The sequence below is a fragment of the Tripterygium wilfordii genome, chromosome 12 (assembly GCF_013401445.1).
Source record: "Tripterygium wilfordii isolate XIE 37 chromosome 12, ASM1340144v1, whole genome shotgun sequence".
Classification (NCBI taxonomy): domain Eukaryota; kingdom Viridiplantae; phylum Streptophyta; class Magnoliopsida; order Celastrales; family Celastraceae; genus Tripterygium; species Tripterygium wilfordii.
Window position 1 is genome coordinate 10,273,715 of NC_052243.1, and position 19,522 is coordinate 10,293,236.

General features: G+C 37.5%; 3 protein-coding genes and 1 non-coding gene across 5 annotated transcripts; 2 read left to right on the forward strand and 2 right to left on the reverse strand.

The window, feature by feature from the left end:
• The first annotated feature begins 3,189 nt into the window (after positions 1-3,189).
• Positions 3,190-7,227, forward strand: LOC120010858 (serine/threonine-protein kinase ATM-like). The gene is made up of 2 exons (XM_038861753.1): positions 3,190-3,346; positions 3,549-7,227. Exon 2 carries the CDS (start codon positions 3,587-3,589, stop codon positions 6,887-6,889), a length of 3,303 nt encoding a protein of 1,100 aa, XP_038717681.1. The 5' UTR covers positions 3,190-3,346; positions 3,549-3,586; the 3' UTR covers positions 6,890-7,227.
• Positions 7,228-8,588: 1,361 nt separating this feature from the next.
• Positions 8,589-11,846, reverse strand: LOC120010317 (universal stress protein A-like protein). Of its 2 annotated transcripts, none has more exons than XM_038861088.1 (4): positions 11,524-11,846; positions 9,633-9,754; positions 9,211-9,329; positions 8,589-9,134 (listed from the first exon to the last, which is right to left on the reverse strand). In XM_038861088.1, exons 1-4 carry the CDS (start codon positions 11,699-11,701, stop codon positions 9,059-9,061), a joined length of 495 nt encoding a protein of 164 aa, XP_038717016.1. In that variant the 5' UTR covers positions 11,702-11,846; the 3' UTR covers positions 8,589-9,058. The 2 variants fall into 2 exon arrangements, with proteins under 2 accessions (XP_038717016.1, XP_038717015.1); XM_038861087.1 differs by having other exon boundaries at positions 8,631-8,908; positions 11,524-11,845.
• A 3,303-nt stretch (positions 11,847-15,149) lies between these two features.
• On the forward strand, positions 15,150-15,244 carry LOC120011636. Its single transcript, XR_005471081.1, has one exon. It is a non-coding gene; the product is annotated as a small nucleolar RNA snoR1 (small nucleolar RNA).
• Positions 15,245-15,778: 534 nt separating this feature from the next.
• LOC120010397 (cinnamoyl-CoA reductase-like SNL6) lies at positions 15,779-18,409 on the reverse strand. Its single transcript, XM_038861186.1, has 5 exons — positions 18,065-18,409; positions 17,643-17,824; positions 16,800-16,994; positions 16,233-16,386; positions 15,779-16,118 (listed from the first exon to the last, which is right to left on the reverse strand). The coding sequence occupies exons 1-5, from the start codon at positions 18,330-18,332 to the stop codon at positions 15,820-15,822; spliced, it is 1,098 nt and encodes a 365-aa protein (XP_038717114.1). The 5' UTR covers positions 18,333-18,409; the 3' UTR covers positions 15,779-15,819.
• Between the last annotated feature and the right edge of the window lie 1,113 nt (positions 18,410-19,522).

Below are 19,522 nucleotides of genomic sequence, written 5' to 3' on the forward strand. Positions count from 1 at the left end.
GGTACATTGTAGGGGCAGTTTCAACATATTGCGATCCCCTTCCATGTTTATTCTTTGCAATTCACCTTTTGCAGTTCATTGTGTGAAGCAGGAAAAGAGATACTGTTTAAAAATTTTGGTGATTAGGCTATCGGTAGTGATTGGCATTCTTCCCGGAAGAGAGGGATGAACAAATTGTTCTCGGTTGGTAACAATGATTACATGGTCGAGAGGACGTCTGTTTCTGCGCCTCTGCCGGCGTCTTTGGATCACACACACTCTTGAAGCTCCGAGCAATTTTGATGAGCACTGCGGCAAAAAGATTTGCCGAAACTTGCAGCATTGGCGCTCATCCATCAAATACCTCACTCATCGTCCCAAATTAGCAATTCCGATGATCGAATTAAAGAAATCCACAAAAGGCATTTCTGTCCAAATCATTTTTTAAAGTTAAATAAACAGAGAAGGCAAAAAGTGTTGATGCAGATGATATGATTGGTAATCTGATACAGTATTAGTAGAATATGAAATATGTAAGATAGAGAACAGTGACATTTTATTTGTATTTTAAGGGATCTATTAAGTTAAACATGCTCTTACTCTCAAAACCCACGTCGTCTCTTCTCTGTATACTCAACAACAACAGAGTACAAGATACAAATCAATCACTCCTCGACGTCCCCCAACCTTCTATCTATCTCTACTATTATATCAACAATTTTCCTGAGTATTTATTGTTTATCTATGTTATTTCTCTGCCTTTAGGTCTCCGTTTAGTATCCTTGCTGTCCCTTCGAAAATTACAGCTGCTTTGGAAGTCCCTCTTGAACCTAGGGTTCCTCAAGTCTCCTTGGGTAGTTTATCTTCCTCGATGAGTTTTCTTTTTCGTATTTCTTACTTTTTTTAGTTTCTCTACATCGACTATTGCTAGACTTTTTTTTTTTTAGTATCTACAAGTTTTCAGAAACTATTCTCTGACTATGGAAGTTTCAGATATGGAGAAATTGATTGATAAATTGGTTTGGCGGAAGACGAGATCTTGAAGAGAAGTTTTTAGAGCAAGTAAAGGAAAAACCTGTTGCAGATTTAGTCATGTTGTAAGTTTTTTGGCTGATTGGCATCTTAGATCTTCACCACCGGAATTTCTTTGGTGGGAGAAGAGAGACTTTGATGGATACGACTTCCTTGGATTTGTATATATCCCGAGGAGGCTTAACTACTTAAGAACAAGCTTTGACTGTTTTCTATGCGACTGCTCTCCATGGGTTCATTCCTTTGGCCGATTGATAACTTTGGTTCGAAGATGAGTGATGCAACCTTGTTGTTTAATTCTCCCTCCAAGCTTCTCATGTTTGTTTCGTCAGTATGGCTACATCTCGGCACAATTATGGTCATCTTTTGTGTGAAGTGGTATTCTCTAATCCAATCCAAGTCGTTTATATTGGTTCTCAGCTAGTTGGATTCTATCCAATTAGCATTTTCAATCCCAAAATGGTGGAGGGTAAAGAATCACACTCCTTGTGACATGCATTTTGAAATTTTTTTTTATGTTAGATTTAAAACTTCAAATTCTATGTTTTTTTTCCTGCAAGTGTAACCACTTTATTAGAATTATATTTTTAGTAATACAACTTCATGCCTTAAAAAAAAGGAAAGAAAAAAACTCAATCATCCAAAGTATTTTGGTTTTATAAAAAGTTAATGCTAAAACCTCCTGGCTAAAAAGTTTTTTGCGGGCTATGCATGAGTAGATTTATTCGGTGCACATGATGACAGAGATGTCAGAATAAAAAAGAAGCTTGTGATTCGAACAATATTTGAAATAGTCATTGAAAATTTCTATCGAAGACTCTCGAGTAAAACACCTCAAAGGCTCAAAGCCGGATGTCAAGTATTACTAAAAAAAAGTTGTAATATGCACTAAATGTGATTATGATAATTGATTAATCAATAGCTTATCTCTTGGATGTGGACAACGGACAACCACAAGCATTAATTTACCCTAAAAATCTTGCATTTTGACGGGCAAATCAATTATGATAGAGTTTCCAACAATTATTGTTATACTGCCTGTTTGGCAGGGCGACTCCACAAGTGGGGCCGCTTTGTGGCTCTGCCATGCCAAACATGCGAATGGGAGCTTCTTTTGTACAGCGGTAAAAACCGTTGTACTGTAGCTTTTTGACGTGGGTCCCACGCCAAAAAGCTGCAGTATTTTTTAATTTTTTAATATGTGGGTCCCACACATTTCAGGTAAAAGTATTACTATTTTATTAATGGGACCCACTTAATTGTGTTTAATGGTTTAAATATAATTATTTTTTAATAAATTAATTATATTTATGCATTTAATTTTATAGGTGTTTAATTTTAATACATAATGATAAATTAAAAAATACAATAAATGTGAGAAAATTAAGTTGATTAATTAAAAAATACTTCAAATTAATTTTAAATATTAATTATATTTGATTAATTAAATTTATACTTAAAATTAATTTTAATAAGAATTATATTCATTAGATTACTTTTAATATAAATATAAAAAACTAATATTATAATACTTTATTTCAATAGTTTCCGTTAGCCTCAGTTTTTATATCACCAAACACCTCACAGCATATTTCACAGCTTTAAGCTCAGCATATTTTTCACAGCATTTCCGCTAGCATTGAAAATCAATTTTTCCGCTGTACCAAACGGAGCCATAGTTATTTTAAGTGTTAAGTTGTAACACAAGATTTTATTCCAACAACTAATATTTCTATTGTTGAGTTAGAACACAAACTCTTATGTGTATCATGTGAAACACATAGAGTTAACAAATTCACTTAAAATATGTGCGTTCAAATCAACAATTGTGGCAATTAGGGGATACCAACGACTCGGGATCTTTGTCATTTTCTTATCCTTATCGTAAAGATTAAGCACATTTGTCAATCTAAAAAGAAAGCTGCCTTTTGTTTGCGTCATCCTCTTTTTAGAACATGTACGCGCATTCACCCTTGATCCGGTTTCACAGGACTCGAAACAACAAAATCGAAGCGTACACGTAGACAGGCTATTATGTGATGGCGAGTATGTTGAATTAGGCTACACTACGCGGGTCAAGTATTCGATGCTGCCACCGTGGACGCCACCGCGAGATAGTAGACAAATAAATGAACCTCAAAATTGAAAATTCTCGCGGCTAATACGATATTTTCGTTTCCTTGTCTCGATATTTTAATCCCATCTTGTGGAAATCGTTTCGTCTCTGTCTGTTTTGGGGGAAGTGAAGAAATAAACAGAATTATTTTCCATAGCAGAACCAGAACCAGAACCAGAAGCTCGAAAACCCTAGACCTCCCTCTTCGTCTTGTTTAAGGTAACCTCTTCTATTCCCCCAAATCTCATGATATTGCTTTTTCTGAAATTCTTATGCTTGATTTTTTGTCTTGGTTTTTTTTTTTTCTGTTGTTTTATCTTTACCTCTTGAGTGCTCTTCACGATAGCGGAGAATTCCTTCGAAGTGTTGATTTTGACGTTTATTCTTTTTGTTTTATTGATTTTTTGTGTGAAATATACAGAGCGGCTGATTTTCTCGAGAAAGTGTTTTTCCCAGAAAATGGAGGCAGTTGGGAACCAACCGAGAACCCGTAGTGGTTCTACTGCACCGAATTCTCACAACACAGACACTAAGCCCCTTAAAGAAGCTTCAGAAACCTCTATTTCTGCTGATTCTCGTGATTTCCGTGGGATTACACAAAAAAATGGAGTTAGGGTTTCTGTTAATGGAAAGGACGTTACAGCTGGTGGATATTTGGAAGACTCTGAGATGAAAGGAGTTTCTTCTTTGTTGAAGATGCGAGGGCATCAAGAAGAAGGTCGACGCAGTGGTGAAAATGGTTGTGCTATGGACAAGAATGATGAGAGTAAAGTAACCGGTGGTGATGGTTTCCCTGGAGAGGGCGACGTTTCCATTGTTGTTTCTCGGGCACAAGTTGGTGTAGAAGAAAGAAGAGGTTGTGGTGAAAGAGAGAATAGTGAGGATTATTTCAACGCAAAAGAGAATTTTGAGGAGATGAGTGAGGGTGATGATGAAGATGGAGAGGAAATTGATGATGATGATTATGACGAAGATGATGGTGGAGTGGATAAATTTAAAGTGGGTGATTTTGTTTGGGGCAAAATTAGGAGCCATCCTTGGTGGCCCGGGCGGATATATGATGCATCTGATGCCTCGGATTATGCATTGAAGATGCAACGGAGGAACAAGATTCTGGTGGCGTACTTTGGAGATGGCACATTTGCTTGGTGTAAGCCCTCTCAGTTGAAGCCCTTTGATGAGGAATTTGAGAAGATATCAAGGCAGAGTAGCTCTAAGAACTTCATTCACGCGGTAGAGGTGGCACTGGATGAAATTGGCCAGCTTGTGGAGTTGAAGCTTGTTTCTTATTTGATGAAAGAAGGGTATTCCGGGGGCTGTGATAGACCATTGGCAGTGAATTCTGGAATCAAAGAAGGAGTTTTTGTGCCTGAAGGTGGAATTGAGAAGTTTATAACTGATTTTCTTGAACCGGCAGAATTTCTTATGCAATTGAAATTAATTGCACGGGTTGGTAATGCGAAAAGTATGCTTGAGTTCACTGTCTTTAAAAGTTGGCTCTCTGCTTTTTATGGTGAAAAGGGGTTTTGCCAATGCCCAGTTTTCCGAGAGCCGCAGCTAATTCCAGGCCTTGAAGATAACATGAAGAATACGGAAGTCGGCATGATTAATGACAGTGAATTTCAAGTGTGCATCCCAGGGCCTGTTGAACAAGACTTGCTTACTTTGCCTGGGGGCACAAGATTTGGTCAAACCAACCAAACCTTGTTGCAAAAGTGCCCAGGGGTTTCAGAGGGTCAGCTGTATCATAGAAGGAAGCAGAAAAGTATAGCTGAAATCATAGGCATGAATGTTGAGGTTGAAGATGAGGAAAGAGAATTGGCTAAAGAGAAAACAAACTCGAACAAACTGGCATCAACTTCCAAGATGAAGAAGAGGAAAGACAGCGTTGAGGCTGATGGAGATGATGCCAATGATTCAGCTTCTGTGCGAAAGAGGAAGAGGAAAGCTACAAAGCTTTCAGAATCTCTTTTAGCTACAGAGAGCAAAGTGTCTAACATTGATCATGATGGTAGTGGAAGCAATGAGGGAACTGTAAATCCTTCTTTGTCGACTGGAACTGGAAGAAAGAAGAAATCCAGATCTAAAATTGACTATGACGGTGGTGGGAGTAAAGAAGAAACTAATGTCAATCACATCTCTACTGAGGACAAAACAAGTGGAGGTTTAGGTGTTGCAAGTTATCATGCCAAGGCCAAGGAAGAAATTGAGATGGAATCTTCACCAAGAGAAAGGAAGAAAAGCAGGTATCTATCCCCTCCTTACACAAATCTTAATCAGGGTCAAAGAAAGAAAGGCAGAGAAGCAGAATCCTTAAAAGTCTCTGAGGAGGAAGTGGGTGAGCGAATGAATAGAGTTGCCACCCATCTTATTGGGTTCCCCACCATTAAGAAGTGTAGTGGTGACGATCAGGAAAACCTGTTTAAAGGCGTTGATATTGCAACTCCTCAGTCATCGAATCAGGATCAGTGCAATATCATTGATCCAATGAGCATGAACGTATCTGCTAATGAAGTTCTATCTGGAATCCAGTCCACTGCTCTTTGTCCTCAATATCTGAAGGAAAATAAGTTTGTAGACTCGGACATGGTTTACCAATTCTTTTATGCATTCAGAAGCTCAGTTTATCATGATGGATCCAACTACCATGATTACAACTATCTACAACCAGGTATTAAGAGAAAAGCTCAAGACAGTGGGGCTGATACACCTGGAAAAGACCAAAATGAGAGCGATCTCAGTTCCCCTGAACGTGAATGCCAGCATAAGAAGATCAAAAGGACTGAAGATGCAAAGTCAAAGCCTAGGAACAAACCAGCTGCCAGCTTAGCAGATGTTGAGAGGAATGAGAAGGAAAGTGATGTGAAAGCTTCAATTGCTGTGCTGTTTGTGACATTTGGCGAAGGATCCTCTTTACCATCAAAGAATGACCTTATTAGTATATATAGCAAGTTTGGGGCCCTGAATAAAGAGTTAACGGATGTGCTGTGTGATAATTTTTGTGCTCGGGTTGTATTTGTGAACGCCTCTGATGCTGAAGCAGCCCTCAGCAGTTCTCAGTTGGTCAGCCCCTTTGGAGCTGACACAGGCACTTTCCAGCTGTGCTATCTCTCGCCTGATGTGGACGAGAAAGGTGCTCGTGAAGCAGATGTGAAGACAAAGGAGAAGGAATTTGATGTGGACAAACAATCTTCTAATTTAGCAGATACGAGGACTAGTGAGAAACCCCGTGAGGAGGATTCTGGAGCTGCTCTTTTTGTGACATTTGGCCCTGGGTCTTCTATACCTTCTAAGAATGATCTTGTCAACATATATAGCAAGTACGGGGTTCTGACTGAAGGTGAAACGGATATGTTTTACCAGAATTTCTGTGCAAGGATCGTCTTTGTGAGAACCTCAGATGGGGAGGCAGCATTTAACAGTTCTCAATTGGTCAGTCCTTTTGGATCTTCAAGGGCCACTTTCCGGCTTCGCTATCTCTCTTCGGCATCTAGGGCTAAGGAACTCATGGAGATACCAAGTGCAAAAATTTCTCCTTCACCCAAAAAGGAGGTCAAGACCCAGGACAAGGCAACAGCTCCACAGTTATCAGTTAACGAGGGGTTGCAGTTGAATTATATCAGGCAGAAACTTCAGTTGATGACCTCAATACTGGAGAAGTCAGATGAAAGATCATATCAGGAAACAAAATCCAGATTGAAGGGTGAGATTAAAGGCCTCTTAGAGAAGGTGAGCGCAATGGAGGGATCTTCATCATCTTAACTTGGGCATTTGAAATTCTCATCAGGTCTTTTAGTTTCCCTTTTATAAATATCCATCCTTGTGCAGTCGTAAAAATAATTTGTTTGACTTTATCTAGGGTATGTGATTATTTAGGGAATGCTGTCATATGGATATGTTAGTTTTGTGTTGTAGCTTCTATATCAAGTTGCATATGCTTATCCCTTATAGAGATCAACTATACTCGTCCTGAACTAGTCAGTTAAATATATGAATGAATAAAGATAGTTTCATTTAGGGGGGGAAAATTACAATGATTTGTACATGGTTTTGAGGATGCAACTCTAGTAAATTGATGGAGTTTAAATCTGTGTTTTCGACTTGTGTTGGCAGGAAGCAACTCTTACTTCTTTCATTTCAATTTATTTTACCTATATTTGATCTGGGTTTGGCATTCCTACTAGTAACTTTTATGTGCACACATCAAGGACGGGGACAGATGGTGAAAACGAAGCTGGAAATGGCCTAAATTCTGAATCATTTCCCTCTGATTCGTTGGCGTTTGGCAGTCCCTTTCTTTTTTTTACCCTCACTCTCTAGGTTCTGGCAGCACATTATACCTTTTTTTGACATTTGCTGGATTTTAATGACAGTTAACTAGCTATTTTGCCACCTTATTGTTGCTAATGAAACCGCAGGGTAGCCAGGCGTTATATGCTGTTGTTTTTTGGATTTGTTGTTGACTACTTGTTCGTCGTTGTCTTGAGAATGCTGTGTTTTTTCCTTTTGTTTTTCTGGGAATGCTGGTTTTCCTTTTGATGGAAGGATGGTATGTTTTAAAAGTGGAACAGTAACCAGAGAGATTGAGTTACAGTTATTGAACGTTTTGGAGAACTATGCCTGGGCTCTTGCTATGTCTACTTGTGACAAATTTGGTGAATGACTACCGAGAGGTCCAAGGATTGGATTGAACGACTGGGCAACTTCGCTCTGGCTTGAAGCAATATTTGCGTTGGAAAATTAGGAGCAGCATATGACTGGTTTGGACACATTCACTACATTGTCAAACTAGCATTACTGGGAATTAGAGCTGAATTCGATTTCTGAATTGGCAGGAGCTTCAGTCATATTTTGGAGTACCAGTGGTTGCTTGAAGATGGTTTATTCAAAAGAATATTCACAAATGTCATTAAATCATTTAGCCAAATACTGATTTTTTTTTGCCTAAAAATATACTCATGTTTCCTTGGAATTTACACCTACAATTTTTTTGTCGGAGTTTAGCATAAACCATATGCCTTCGGAATTGTGTGCGGTTGCTAACACCTTTCTGATGTGCGAGGCATAATCCATTAAGTTCATGAATTTTTAACAATAATCGTGTGTTAGGAAATTGTGAAATGTGAAATCTGAATATTTCTGATGTGCAAGGCATATTTTGATAGTACCGGCGATTTTCTTGGACTGATTTTAAGTGAGGCCAATCAAGGAATCAAGAAAGCAGGGTACGCCATACATGGCAAGGAAAGATGCGGATCCTTTTTGACAGTACAGCTTTGTAGCGGTGTATTGTGCAAAGGACGTACCTATAATATCATATTTTTACTCCCAAATTCACAGTATAAAGAGAGAAATTGGGAAAATTGAGTTCTGGTAAAGAGTTAATCCAGCCGTCTCTTAGGAGGGTATGATATGGAGACATATGCGGACGTGTATTTCCAACCTGACAAATGAAAGCATCTTATCCAACATTCCAACTGAATTTTAAAAGACAAGGATATGGTTCGCCCAAAGCTAACCAGAAAACATGCCATCAAGGAAAGAACAAAGACTACATCACACTATCGAATCAATTTGCTTCTACACTATTGATGTTTGATAAGATTACATGTTTCTGGTGTTTCAAAGTCCATGAACACAACAAAAACTAATAAACTCAAATCCAGAGAGAATCAGTCATCAACAGGGTCTTGAGGAGTTTCATCCGCACTACGCTTAATGGTGATTACTGGGCACTCAGCATGCTTCACACAGAATTCACTCACAGTTCCAACAAAAACCCTGTTATAACAATTTAGGAAGGAAAAAAAATTGTTGGATGCATCACCAGTGGTTATCCAAGTAAAGCCAACTTCTGCCCAAATCACAAAAAAACCTCCTCGCTTGACCAGTATGGCTATAAACTGGTATACTGGTATTGATACGGTAGATTCAACCAGTGTTCCAAATTTCTAACTTCAAATTTAAAATCAACAAGAGAGCTAGAACCTTGATTCCTGGCATCCCCCTAAACATAAAAAGAAGTAGAATGCAAATAACTGCAAAGACCAGGCATGTTCATAAACATAACATAACGCACATACCTCTGAAAAGGGCCAAGTCCTCGACTTCCCGTAACAAGAAAATCCGGATGAACTCGTTGAACCTCATAACAGATTTGTTCCTTGGGATCCCCTCTTTTAATCCATGCCTCACAAGCAACCTGCGGAAGTGTAGGCATTAAAAAATAAAACTTCCACCCAATATTCACTGCAAACCTAGGGATAGAAAATGTGATCAGTTGAAAATTTTCATTCAGAGGTCCATTCTACAAAAATTAAATAGATTTTCCTCTCATGTTAATAGTTCAAGTTGGATAAAACTATTTTTACAGGCAGCTGTATGTGTGTTTATTCATGTGTTTGCAAGAGAGTATTGCCACTGTGCTTGCAGTAGATAATAAAATGAATGTATGAGAAAAATTGTGAGAGAGTCAGTCATGAGACTTCTGGAAAGTAACTAATACCCCAATTTCATGGCATCGATTCACAAAGTACTCCAGTAGATGCAGCCCTCTAGCCCTGTCCCTGTACTTCATGCTTTTAAAATCTTCAGGGGATGCATATAGACTATCCATGTCATCAAAGCCTAGAGGAGAATGTAACAAAAAATCATCAAGTACTTTTGTTTTATATACCAGATGAAACAAGGAGCCACGTAAAGTCAGGAATTTCATACATATAAAACAATACTAGTTAACTTCCACAGGAAGTCAGCAAAAACATTATGCACGCTGGACCGCAGTGACGAAGTAGAACAGCACTTAAAAATCCATTTAACTTAACCTCTAAGAAGCAACCAAAATTCGTCTCTTAAAATCCATTGCATACAATCCTGAGGTCAAAGAAATTCTGAAAACGCATTAATCCAGAAGGATTTGGCAGAATTTACAGTAGAAGCAAACAAATCTCTGTTAAAAGGTCCAAGAATGCAATTAATTAAAAGCAAAAGTAACCTATGTACAGAGAATTACGAGCTAAAGTGACTCTTCCACTTCAGCACCAGTAAACACGCAAAAAGCGAAAGTGGGTAGACAGTGGGTAACAAAAGGAAGCAATTATCATATATGAACTGAAAATTTGTGACCAGATCGAGTACAAGTGTCATTAATAGATGAGAAATCATGTCCTTATTCTAACCTCAGCCTTAACCCCAGTTCACTTGTCCTTTTAGCACCTTCATGCTTAGTAATAAAACCACTCTTCATCGGTGCAAATGTGCAATAATTACTTTCAGAATGCACAAAGTTGTCAAAAACAAATTTCCTTTTTTTTGTGAGAAAATCATACAAGCTTAAGTTGCAATAGAACTCCACACACTCAGTAGTAAACAAGGAATCAACAATCCAAAGTAGCTAATTAAACTATAATTAAAAGGATAGACACAATCTCAAAACTGTAAAAGAAGTCAAATGTAGCACATATGCAGAAGAGACAAAAAAATTTCTAAGTTCAGTGACAATACTAAGACAAGCCTGAATACATAAACCTATACACACACCTATGCAATCAACATTTGCAACAAATTTTGTAAAACATCGTGGTAAACATAACCAACAGTAGCAGTTGAACTTGCAAACAATCAAGTCAACCAATGATTTCCCCAAAATCTTCATTCAGCACACATGATATTGACTGATTTTCTTCAGAGACAAATGAAAATGTACTGTATTTGTAAGCTATGCTTATTTATAAAATACGAGTTCAAAAATGAAGTGGTAAAACAAAAAGGGAAAATGTATGCCAATGATCACAGCCTACAAACTAAATGTAAATTACTACCTCCCCATATCTTCCTTCCCTATTCAATGATTAAAAATCAGACTTCTCATTAAATTCAGAAAACACTCTCTCTAGGATCATTGCTGATGGAGTACAAAATTTACATAAACCCTTCGCTTGTTGACAACAAAATGTGCCAAGCATGAATCAGCTCATTTTTCCATTTTTATCAAGATCTATTTTTCCTTCTCTTTCGTTTCCTCTGATTCTCGATAACTGCTGCAAACAGAGAGAGCACCAATATCTACTGAAAACAGTAGAAACTAGAAAGCATCAACGAGGGCAAAAGCAACCCAAAGTTTATACCAAATTAAGAAATGATCCACCATGTCACTTCAGATTATCCTTGACAACAAATTTTGCATTTCCAGCAAAATCCAGTCACGCTAAGCTGATTTCCCAAAAAACAGTACAAATATCAAAGGAATCGAAAATAAATGTCTCACAAACCCTAACCAAACAGCACAGTACACCTTCACATACTCAGAAAATTAACCACAAACACCATCATAAAAGGTGGCAATGACAGACAGAACACAGTTTGCGTGCAGATATAAATTGAGAGAGAGAACTAACCATCTTCATCGGGGACTTGGACGTGGAGAAAGAGAATCTTGAAGCCAGAAGTGTTCGAGCGAACGATCTTCTGCAGGGTCCAATCGAGAGCTCCTTTGCTACTAATGGAAGGGTGCGGATAGCCCTTGATCGTTGACTCGTTCACAGCAATCATCAATCGAGTAGGCTCGCCCTCCATTTTCAACTCTCTCGCTAGCGATTCAGCTCTTCTTGAGTTTCTTGTTTCCTCTTCCGGAACTCTCCCCTTGTAGAGCGTACGTTTATGGGGCGTATTGTGTACTCTAGTGGCGGATAGCCGACAGTGGATAGAGAATTAGAGATCAACGTTTTCTGATTTGCGCGTCGACTGTTGTGGACAACGGGCAATTTAAAAGGAAGCGTCGTCGTTTAACCAGAACAAATGGCGGGTCATGCTGAAAACGTATTCATAAAGCATAATGCATATGTACAAATTTGTAAAATCAAAACTACTATTCAAAAAGTAGGTCTTATCCAATAAATTTTTGCCCATGAGAATCCACTATAATTATTAGTTTTCAATATTCATTTTATTGAATATATATCATTTCTTATGAATTCAAGTAACATTGTTTTAAGTTTTTTCTATTCACTTTCTACTCTTTGTTATACAAATTCTTTCGATTCTCTTCCTCATCACACTGTTATTTTTATGATGTATATGCTCATAACATCTTAAATGGTTTCTTTGAAACTTATCTTCAATTGATGATACTCATATCTTATATCAAATAATCTAATTTCTTATATTATATTCCTTCACATGGCCACACGTCCAAAAAGTATTTGCATAATAGATACACTCAACAATTTGCATACTCTATTGCCGAACAAGTACATAAAAATTTCATATACAAGTTCGATAGAAATTAAACTCATAATCTCTAAATAGGAAGACTCACATAATCGTGGCTAGGAATTGATTTCTATAAAAATTGCAAACTTGATCATACATTTGAGTTACAAATCAATCATCTTGATCACAAATATTCGCCCTCTTGTTTTTTCTTTTTTGATTAAAAAAATTATAAGTTTTGTTAAAGTCTCACATCGTTCGGTGAAGGCCAAGCAATGTAGTTTATAAAAATAACCCAACATAATAAATCTTGAGGTGCCTTTTAGAAGGATAAAGTCCCACACCCCTTGAGTCCACAATGTGGACAATGCCTCAACTGGTTTGAGCCAAAACCTTTCTCTCACCTTCTTCTTCTATTTCTTCATACGTACTTCAATTATAACATGTTATCAGAGCATATGCTTGATACTAAAAAAATAATCTCTACTTGTTTGGATCGTCTATTGGATTTTTCGGATGTCCTTATGACTAGACCACCCATAAGGCGAGGGGTACTAGAAGGATTTTAATCCATAAGGATTATAACCCCTGTATAGTCCATTTGTTAGGTCTCGAATGACCGAGCACACAAGTGTGGGGGGTGTTAAATTCGCATACCTCTAGGTGAAGGTAAAACAATGTCGTTTATAAACACAACTCAACATAATAACCCTTGAGGCGCCATTTAGAAAGACAAGTCCTATGGACCTTGGGCCTAAAATGTGGACAATATCTCAAGTGCTTTGGGTTAAAATCTTTCTCTCACTTTCCTCTATTTCTCCCTACTTTCTTCAAATTGTAACATTGTTATACCACCTTCCTTTTCTGATTTGAACAGCTTTATTTGAATTACTGTGTTGGTCTCCAATGAATATCTTTTCATATAGACAAGTTTATACAATAAGAAAGGGGACTCAATCTTCAATCTCATGTTGGGGGGTTAAGGATTTTACCAGCTAAGCTATCATTTTCTCCGGCTAAATGAAAATTTACTTTAAAGAATAATATTTTGCTGATTTGATTTTTGGTGTAATAGAAGTGGGACTCAACATTGATTTTTGATGGAATTGTGAGTGTGGTATGAGTGTGTCCCATGTGTTGGAGCCAACAAAGAGGACACCAATCTTCCCTTCCCTCATGTTGTTCTCGATAAAATTGGGACAACAAAATTGTTCCATTGTGCACACTCTTGTATCCATACCCTATTAAAACTCCACCCATGTCCCATTAGATTAGCACCATTGCAAGTGCTCTTTAGTACTCAATTATAATTATATTTTCCATCATATACCTATATATTTTTATTTTAAAATTTAGTAAGTTTATTTGCTATGCAAGGGTTGAGAGTGCTCATGTAAGATTGAAGCATCATCTTGGATCAAATAAGTACAATTTCGAAGAAAATTGGGCAAAGATAGATACACTACTACAGCTACAATTCACAGAGGTGAAAATGTCTTTTGAGAGAAGTTTGACTATGGTGCACATGACTTCAAACCATCATAATACAAGAAATTGATAGGGTTTTTATCGTTGCACTAGAGAGGATAAGATTGAGCCACAATTATCTGCACAAAAAAATTGAACCTGGTGTGTCGATTTTTATCTCCACATTGCTACTGTTGCTAACCTTATCTAATCTGACCTCTCTCCACTTTCATGTATCAAACCGAAGTGTTTCAATGCTTTTGGGCTATCATTGGGCGGACATCATAGTGTAGTGTTCCATGTTGCCAAATCAAATTGATCTTTATTTACAAAAAGAAACTCTGCCTCTGCTGTTTTTCCACCCTTTGAATAAATGCCAATAAGAGTAGTCGATACAAAGCCATTAGCAATAGTACCATTTTTTATTGCATGAACATGAATCTGGCTACAGAGATGCAAGCCTTCCATATATGAGGAGCAAGCCCCGAGAACACTTGCCAATGTGAAATGATCTGGTCTTAGACTCTTAGTCCATTCCGCAATAGATCAATAAACAGAGTTAACGATTCATTTTCCAATCCACCTTGAGCACAACCTAATATACTCGTATTCCAAGAAATTGAATTCGTCTTTCCCATGTTAGCAAACCTGCTTCTTCTTGGTCAGAAATGAATTTTGAATTTGGTGTGGAGAATCGGTGGCAACAATCGTCTGGGTAGTGGTTAAATCGGTAAGAGAGTGTGAGAATGAATGTGGAGTTAAAGAGACAATGTGTGTGTAAACTTAACAATAGAATTTTTAATATTTTACACATCAATGGTAAATTAGTCTTGTCACTACAATTTTGTGTGTAGAATTATAATTTTTTGCTATAAACTTGTCAAAAAATTGATGTAAATATAGTGTTTTTGTGGTGTATAGATAAAATTTCCCTATCGAAATAATTTAATTGGCTCGTAAAAAAGATTAAAAGCCCAAAAGGCTCGCGTGTCCCACTTCTTCTGATTAAGGCCCAAAGACCAGATTGTTACTTAGTGGGCTATAAAAAGGACTAAAAGCCCTAAAAGTTAAATCTATAAATACATCACCACCCATATCTTATCTTAAGCATGTTCAAAAATCAAAACCCTAGCGCATGTAGCCGTCGTTGCCTCTGTCTTCCGTCTCGCGTTCAAAAGCTTTCGTTTTTGCTCTTTTGATCTCTTTGTACTCAAGATTTTCTTGTCGAGTAAATCCAGTAGGGAATGTTTTCTGGTTATGCATACATTCGGGTTTAAGATTGATGGGAACCATCTGGTTGCCGTTTTTTCCCCCCTTTGAAAATTTGAATCGAATCATCAATCAGGGCGTTGATGAAGAGTGCTTTTATTCTGACACCTCTTGTATGAGAGGAGTCTTAAACAGACTCTTCTTTGAGCACAGATAGCAACTCTCTGAGCCCTCTTTTATGCAGTTTTCTGTTTTTGTTTTTTTTGTTTTTTTCAGTTTTAATCTGATTGAGTTTTCATTATGTCCCTTTAATTAGTTGGAATTGTGTTTTTAATCTATTACTCTGATTTATAATTTTCTTTTTTTTAATAACTACTGAGAAATATGTTTCTGAAACGAATCTTGATATAAATGATTTTTGTGAATGCAATTTTTGAATCACATTGTCTGTTTCCTACACGGTTGATTATTTGGGTATTCACTTTCTCAAACTAAATATGTTATGATTCAAGTGGGAAGGTGAGATAGTTTTCTGAAAAAAATTTGTGTCGGGAGGATAGAAATGTCAGGTACTCACTCTTTCAAACTAAATATGTTGTGGGTTCAAGTGGGGAGGCGAGATAGTATTATGAAAAAGTTTGTGTCAGGAGGATAGAAATATCCGTAAAGATACTTTAGAGCAGACGATGCATCCACAATTTATATCTAGGACTTGCAAGTCTTAGTTTTGAGAAATTGTGAGCTACACTAGAATACATTGAAGACTTGTAATGAAAAATGCTTCTTGTTTTGTTATTAACATGAAATCAACTCTCATTGTGACAAGGTTTGAGAGTTCTTGACATTAGATTGGAGAGCTTCCTGTTTGACAAGTGAAACCTCAATGGTGTATTACCAAATTCACTCCCACATATCCTGTTTACCGGCAGACCCATTTGCTTAGCCAATTTTTCTGCCTCCTCTTCTTCATCTATTACTTGATCATAGCAGATAAATCTACCAACAGCCCTCCTGTTAGTTGCCTCAAAGACACACAAATGTGCCTCTGCCAATCTATTCACATCCACTGTCGCTAGCAACCCATCTGAAAACATTTCCCTTGCACCTGTATTTACCCATCATTGCTTTAGTCCCATGGCGGAGGCTTGAAAAGGATTGGTATTGATCAATAATATAAAGGATAAACTACAGATGCATGAAAAAGATAACATAATAATACCTTTTAGGTAAGCTATTGATGCTGTTGAGTTTTCATGAAAGAACTTGGGACCTGTAATGAGACCTGGACAGATGCTGACCAAGCTTAAACCCTCCTCCATGGCTATACTCCATGCAGCTCTCTCTGCCTTCAGCTTACCTAATGCGAGCCAGAGCTGCCAGATTTCAAAAAAAAAATGTCATGAATTAGGTCTTCATCTCATGATGAGTTTCCCTGAACAATTATGCAAGTGCTTGCTGCTGCTTCTTTTTTTTTGATACACCAAGTGCTTGCGTTTTTTTGGGTTAATGGCGCTTGCAGTAGAATTCTCTGTCATAGACATCCAGTCTGATTACCAAATCAAAAAAGTATGTGGATTCTCATCACAGACATCCAATCTAATTATCAAATTCAAAAACTAGTAAACATACATTGACGTCTGTTATACCATAAAAAATGGGGCTTCTGCTGTCCACTTATTTTCTCATATCTTTGAGTGACAAAGGTTGCAATGATCAAAGATAACTCTATGGCATCCACCTTATCACTAGGGATTGGCAGAAGACATAATTTGGAGGGGCCATGTACCTTTTTGTTTAGGCAGACTGATTCATCACTCCAGCACTCATGATCAACCACTGGAGAGAGGTTTTGGCGGCTGCCGTCTCTCCATAGGCAAGCCAAAAGTGAAGATGTGAGCACGCATTTCTTCACTGAGGGTGTTCTTGCGCTAGCCTTCATCACATTCTCGCACACCTTCGCTTCAATGTCAGCGATGGACTTCTGTACAACAGAATTTTATCATTAGAGAGGTGAAATGCACAAGTTCACATTCCTGCTGGCAATAGAAATAATTTTACTGGATTTCTATAGACATCGCTGTCTGAATTTAAAGAGTAGTAGTTGATTGTTGAAGCACCATAAATTTTTAGTTTCAAATCACGTACATGGTTACGCGTGAAAGATGAGCCTGAAGTGATTTGGAAGTTAGTATTAGTGTAGAAAAAAAGAAAAAAAAAGGCCTCACAGAATTGGTTTTTCTTATAAATCACGTTGTTTGGTGTCTCGTATGGTGTGCTCTCCAAGTGATGTGGGAATATGGAATTGACCCTTTTCTGCTTTTGTGGATTGGGTTATGTTAGACTTAACAAGTGTACACATAGAAACTAGTTCAAATGGATCGAGACATAGCTCCGATACTATATAAGAACTTGTAGAGGTATCGTTCACTTTGGGTTTAAGGCTAGCACGACTTTGTCCTTATTAAAAGAGCCATCTACTATTGACTATTGAGAGGTGTTAGATCTTAATTTTCTCTCAATTTTCCGATGTATGACTTATTAAAGGGGCACCTTTTCGGTTTATGCACGGTGACATTAATTGTGAATTGGCAGTATTAGATGATGGAGGAAATGAGAGAAAGAGACTCACAGTGTAACCAGAGACACCGGCAGAATCAGCAAATGCAGAGGTGTGAAATACTCCACAACACCCCTCAAATGCTCTCAATAAGCTTTCAACTTCTGTCAAATTCCCAATAACTGGCTCCACCATATTGTTATTTGGCCTTATCTCCCCAGATATTTCCATCTCCCTCAGTTTCTCTATGTCCTCTGTACTTTTCAAACCAAATCCCATATCGAACTAACAGAAAATCTTATAAAAAATGGAAAAGATAAAAATCCCACAATTGAGATTTCAGTTATCTCAATTGTTAAGGTGTATGTATAGGATTTAATGTGTATATGATGAGCTCCACATGCACATTAAATCCTATGCATACATCTTAGCAACTGGGATAATTGAGATCTTAGTTGCTGGAATCTGTAGCTGAAATGACAATTTTAACGAACCTTGGTTGTCGACGAGGGTTCGGACGGAGTAACCATGACATATGAGTTTGTTTACAATGGCAAGGCCTAAGTAGGAGACGCCACTAGTGACACAAACAATCTTCTTCTCCTCTTCACAATCATTCACTACTTTGGATGAAACTCGCCAGTCCTTCAATTCTTCCTCATCTTTTCTCCAGTGGACGCCGCCACCGGCGAATGCTTGCAGTGCGCGGTGGTGGTCTTCTAGGTCCGTCCCCATGATCTCCTCTGGCCGCACAATCCTCATTTTTCTGAATGTTTGGAGGAAGAAGAAGATAAAAAGACTGGAAGGAGTTTTCGAGCTTTAAAAGCTTTGCACGATTATTAATCTACAACTACTCGCCCATGCAAGCGTTTTATATTTACTGTCATTGCCAGAAAATAGATGCTTAGCCGGCTCGAGTATTTAATCAGCTTGACCAGAACACAAATTTATTTATTTTTTTTAAATTTGCCAAGACGATTATTCAACACTACAATCAAATTGTCTACCTAATCTAAGAAAAAAAAATTATCTACAGCCCAGCCATCAAAATTAGCTACCGGTCACAAAAATCGAAAATGTCTATGCAGAGCTGAACTAAACTTGTATGTTAGGGACATTAATGTTTAATTGATATTTAGGGAGGAGCTATGGTGAGCTACTTGTAGAAAGTTCGTTTTACAAAAATACAATACAAAACAAATAGAGAATTAACTCTCGTCATCACACCAAAGTAGGATTAAAAATAACAAACTTGCATCTGCATAACCAAATCTATGAGTTCGAAACCGCATCCAAAATAAATCTGATTATTTGAGGCAGTATCAAAGTAGGTCTGAAAACAGAAGCAGATCCGATTGTAGATCACAAAAGACCGACAATAATCATTATATCTTCTTCATTGTTACATTGATGTTGCCAATCATTAAATACACATGTAGAAAACGTAGAGAACTCAAATTATTCGACAAGCACACTAAGACTACCCCACTAGAAAGAAAGAAAATAAAGGAGGAGGCGGAGAAGTATGATCTACACTTCCTCCAATCTGACCGCCAACGAAGAGAGTTTTGGAGGAGTTGAGAGAGTTTTTTTAAAAGTTGAAAGCTTTGAAATAAACTTATTATATAATGATAATGACATGCAAATTAAATATTAATTATGTGTTTTATTATATATAGGGGTGGTCGAGCATAGTTTTGAATGAATTTTTTGCTTTTAAAAAAGAAGCTTATTGGTCTTCTAAAAAAAAGAAAAAAAAAGCAGCTTATTAGTAAAAAAAAAAAAAAGTTCCAAAAATAAATTGCCGAGATTTGGAAAAATGGCTCGGCGTCGGCTTGGACCGCTTAGTTGAAAATTCAGGGAGTCACGCGTTGAGGGACCGGTATACACGTGATTTCTAGCAGGTTAGTTTTTGTGCACGAGAACACACCACGAGGGTAGCTGAAATAAAA

Coding starts and splice junctions, on each gene's coding strand:
- LOC120010858 (XM_038861753.1), top strand. CDS start 3,587: ATGGAGGCAGTTGGGAACCAACCGAGAACCCGTAGTGGTTCTACTGCA.
- LOC120010397 (XM_038861186.1), bottom strand. CDS start 18,332: ATGAGGATTGTGCGGCCAGAGGAGATCATGGGGACGGACCTAGAAGAC. Junction 17,825..18,064: donor AACCCTCGTCGACAACCAAG/GTTCGTTAAAAT, acceptor TGAAAAGTACAG/AGGACATAGAGAAACTGAGG. Junction 16,119..16,232: donor ATCAATAGCTTACCTAAAAG/GTATTATTATGT, acceptor GGGTAAATACAG/GTGCAAGGGAAATGTTTTCA.
- LOC120010317 (XM_038861087.1), bottom strand. CDS start 11,701: ATGGAGGGCGAGCCTACTCGATTGATGATTGCTGTGAACGAGTCAACG. Junction 9,755..11,523: donor CCAAGTCCCCGATGAAGATG/GTTAGTTCTCTC, acceptor ATTCTCCTCTAG/GCTTTGATGACATGGATAGT. Junction 9,330..9,632: donor ATCGATGCCATGAAATTGGG/GTATTAGTTACT, acceptor ACACTTCCGCAG/GTTGCTTGTGAGGCATGGAT.